This window comes from Mandrillus leucophaeus, unplaced genomic scaffold, assembly GCF_000951045.1.
Source record: "Mandrillus leucophaeus isolate KB7577 unplaced genomic scaffold, Mleu.le_1.0 Scaffold4, whole genome shotgun sequence".
In the NCBI taxonomy this organism is placed as follows: Eukaryota; Metazoa; Chordata; class Mammalia; order Primates; family Cercopithecidae; genus Mandrillus; species Mandrillus leucophaeus.
Window position 1 is genome coordinate 964,593 of NW_012104253.1, and position 3,812 is coordinate 968,404.

Sequence of the window (3,812 nt, forward strand, 5' to 3'; positions counted from 1 at the left end):
GATGGTCTCCATCTCCTGACCACAGGTGATCCGCCCGCCTCGGCCTCCCAAAGTGCTGGGATTACAGGTGTGAGCCACTGTGCCCAGCCTGTGGGGCCTTTCTTGGTGTGCAGTTGGTGCTCAGCACCTGAACCCAGGCGGCCTTCCCGTTGCCTTTGTGGGTGGCGTGAGACACAGCGTAGGTCTTTTTCCAAGCAGGGAATTTCTCAGATCTGTGGCTCTAATCTGTAACCAGCATCGGCTGTCGCTTTTAACTCCTCAGTATCGTGGAAGACCAAACCTCCAGCCTTCCAAGCCTTTGTTAGGCAAACGTAAAACATCTGTAATCGTTTTTGTTCAGCAACTGGTTGAAGCCTCAGAGCGGTTGAAATCCCAGGCCAAGGAACTCAAAGATGCCCATCAGCAGCGAAAGCTGGCCCTGCAGGAATTCTCGGAGCTGAACGAGCGCATGGCAGAGCTCCGTGCCCAGAAGCAGAAGGTGTCCCGGCAGCTGCGGGACAAGGAGGAAGAGATGGAGGTGGCCACGCAGAAGGCGGACGCCATGCGGCAGGAGATGCGGAGAGCCGAGAAGCTCAGGAAAGAGGTAGCTGTGGGGATGGTTCAGGGATGGCATCTACTGGACTTTTGTGTGACTTTTGTAAAACGTCTTTGGAATCTTGGGCTGCGTTAGTATAAAAGGGGTTGGAAATTTTCTGTGGAGCCAAGTAAGTTGATGGGCTGAGCATTTATTTTGTTGTTCTCGTCCCTCAATATCGGTGAAATTACAGTAAGGTTCTTGTGGTGCTGATTTTCTTTAATTCCCTTTTAAGTAAATAGAGGGTGTTTATACTGTGCTATGATGTGGCCTGGCTTATGTGAATAAGTCCACACAGGGCAGGTGGCAGTAGAAAGGCAGATCACGGGCGGGTGCAGGGCTCACGCCTGGAATCCCAGCCCTGTGGGAGGCGCCGAGATGGCTGGATTGTTGAGCTTAGGAGTTGGAGACCAGCCTGAGCGACATGGATGGCAAAACCCCATCTCTACGAAAAAAACAAAAAAATCAGCTGGGCGTGGTGGCGGTCACCTGTAATCCCAGCTACTTGGAAGGCTGAGGCAGGAGAATCGCTTGAGCCCAGGAGGTGGAGGCTGCAGGGATCCGAGATTGTGCCACTGCAATCCAGCCTGGGCAACAGAGTGAGACTCCGTCTCAAAAAAAAAAAAAAAAATGGAAGGCTGAGGCAGGAGAATCGCTTGAGCCCAGGAGGTGGAGGCTGCAGGGATCCGAGATTGTGCCACTGCAATCCAGCCTGGGCAACAGAGTGAGACTCCCGTCTCAAAAAAAAAAAATATGTATATATGAAAGGCAAATCACAGCGAAGCACAGTTGAGGCCGCCTGCCGAGGTGAGCGCCTCTGAAGTGTCGTGACGCAGCACTCGGCGCCACTGTTGGAATGATTGCAACCCCAGAGAGCTTTCTTATGTAGGCTACAGCTCTCAACATGCACCATGGCAGAAATTAAAACAGAATTTTGTTAATGCAGTGAAAACCCATTTCATGTTAACATATGTAACATGTTTAATGAAAAGTATTTCTTTAAAAATTTGGCAAGAAGAATGGCATTTTTTACATTTTGTTAGCTTTTCTTTAATATCTGGCTGAATAGAAAACGGTTGAGTTCTCATGACTGTTTCTTCAGTCTGTTTTGCTGCGCTGTTCGGGATAAAGTACATGAAGAAATCCTGGCTCCCACACATAGCTAATTAGGAAAGGAAGGGCCCTGCACACCCCTGACAACGTCTCAGGACCACAGGGGTTTTCAGCCCCTGCCGCCCTAGGTTTTCCGAGTGTTCTGCTGTGACATATTTTAAGCAGTGCTTAGGTTAGAACTCTATTATAAAGTTTCCTTGATAAATCCCATGAATGAGAAGGCCTGGAAGCACATGCTCCTGCTCCTTTCAAGTTCAGGGCTCTTTGTTCTTTAGCCACAGAGGACCTGTTTGTTTTCTTCTTAGACAGTCTATTTTGCAACCCAAATATATTTGTAGTTATAGGCAGTTAAAACTGAAGTTAGTGATACCCCTAAAGAGGAGTTAGCATTCCACCTACGGGGGAAGTGGTGACAGTGCCTGGGATTCGCCCTCGAGTGGTTTGGGCACAGGCAGAGAATGAAGCGGGCTTGGCTCCAGAGCTCACTGTCGAAGCTGGGTGCGGCACACGGGTTTGCTGTTCTGCTCGCTCTTGTGCGTGTTTGAAATGGCCCATTTAATTAATGAATTCAGGTTCTACAGATATCAAAAGTACTTGTTTTCACAAATCAGTGAAATTTAAATTTCAAGAAATTTATCCTTCTTGAAATTTAAAAGTATCAATTTAAGCTAGAGTTGAACGTTGTTTTATTACTAACCAACCATCCCAGTTGAACCCTGAAGTGTATTCCTCAAACTTCCATTTGTGGTAAGATTTGATGAAGGGCAAACACGCGCAAAGGTCCTTTGAGGTCTTGTTCTTGTAGAGGTCCCGTGGGTGCTGCTCTAACTGGTGACGTGGAGCTCGCTTTGTGTTAATGGAAACCGAATCTTCCTCTTGTAGCTGGAAGCTCAGCTTGATGATGCTGTTGCTGAGGCCTCCAAGGAGCGCAAGCTTCGTGAGCACAGTGAGAACTTCTGCAAGCAAATGGAAAGCGAGCTGGAGGCCCTCAAGGTAGTGCTGGGCGGGGGTCTCTGCCCTTAACCGAGAGGCATGCTCATCTTTGCTGATGTCACTACGTGGAAGTCACCTTGTGTAATGTGTGGTCCAGGCTGAGTGTCACCCGAGGCTGTTGAGGCAAGACCCGTGTGTGGAGAGGTGGGGGTGTGACCGCTGCCTTTGTGACTGCTTTCATTTTTAAAGGCCAAGTTCATTTTTTTCCTTTCTTATATAAAAGTTTAAGGCAGTTCACTATAAGTCCTAGGAAACTAATATCTCATTTCCTGCTCCAGCCCCGTCAGTTCATAGTCTTCTTCACGTCGTGGTATTCTAAATTCAGTGCAGTTGAGTTTTGGAAAAGCTCCTTAAAGCCTGTAACCTGCTGCTGACTAGGGAGGAAACAGACTGGCCATCAGTCAGGGCCTGCTGGTGGGGCCGGAGGGTGGCCGGGAGGCTGTAGAGGGCGGGAGTGGGGAAGGCCGCAGTGGCCGAGTGGGCGAGGGGCTGGGGGCGAATCTCCTTGGCAATATAGCGTGGCCTGGGTCTCCTCATGTGTGGGCTGCATGTGATGGGTCTGCCCTCTCCCTTCCCCTCGGTGATCTGGTAGCTCTTCCTCTGGGACGTGGGCCTGAGATGCTGTTCCTCTCTGGCAGCGTGGCTTGGCTGGACCTCAGCGTGTGGTGCCCGAGGCTCTTGCTCCTTTCTCAGCCCTCGAGTCTCTGCTCTGCACAGCAGGCAGAGTGAGCTTGGCAGACCAAAGCCGGATCACATTCCTGTGCGGTCAGGGCCTCCGTGGCTTCACAGCTGTCCAGCAGCCACCCTCCTGCCCGCTCCAGCCCAGCAGTGCCTCTCCCACCCCTCCCGTCCCCGCCACTCCAGACACACTGGCCTCTCTGCGTGCTACAAGCACTGCCAGCACGTCCCACCTCACTCCGGCCTGTGCCCTTGTTCTTTGCCCCTAGCCTGACACCTCACTTAATAGGCCAGCACCTTACAGATGCTGCCCCAGCCATCCCGGCACACCTTCCGCTCCCTACAACCCGGCTGGGGTGCAGAGCCCCTCCGCCCGTTTACTGGTTTGCTGTCAGTTCCGGCCAACCACGTGAGAGCAGAGACCTCAGTGTCACCGCAGTCACAAGGAGGGGCC

The 3,812-nt window shown here is 51.4% G+C and overlaps 1 protein-coding gene across 1 annotated transcript in view; it reads left to right on the forward strand.

Moving 5' to 3' along the window:
- The window catches only part of CDC42BPB (CDC42 binding protein kinase beta (DMPK-like)), a 99,332-nt gene that overhangs the window by 49,885 nt on the left and 45,635 nt on the right, over nucleotides 1-3,812 (forward strand). The window contains exons 13-14 of the mRNA XM_011991792.1: nucleotides 341-583; nucleotides 2,570-2,680. Coding sequence (XP_011847182.1) covers nucleotides 341-583; nucleotides 2,570-2,680 — 354 coding nt within the window. The remainder of the gene's footprint in view (nucleotides 1-340; nucleotides 584-2,569; nucleotides 2,681-3,812) is intronic.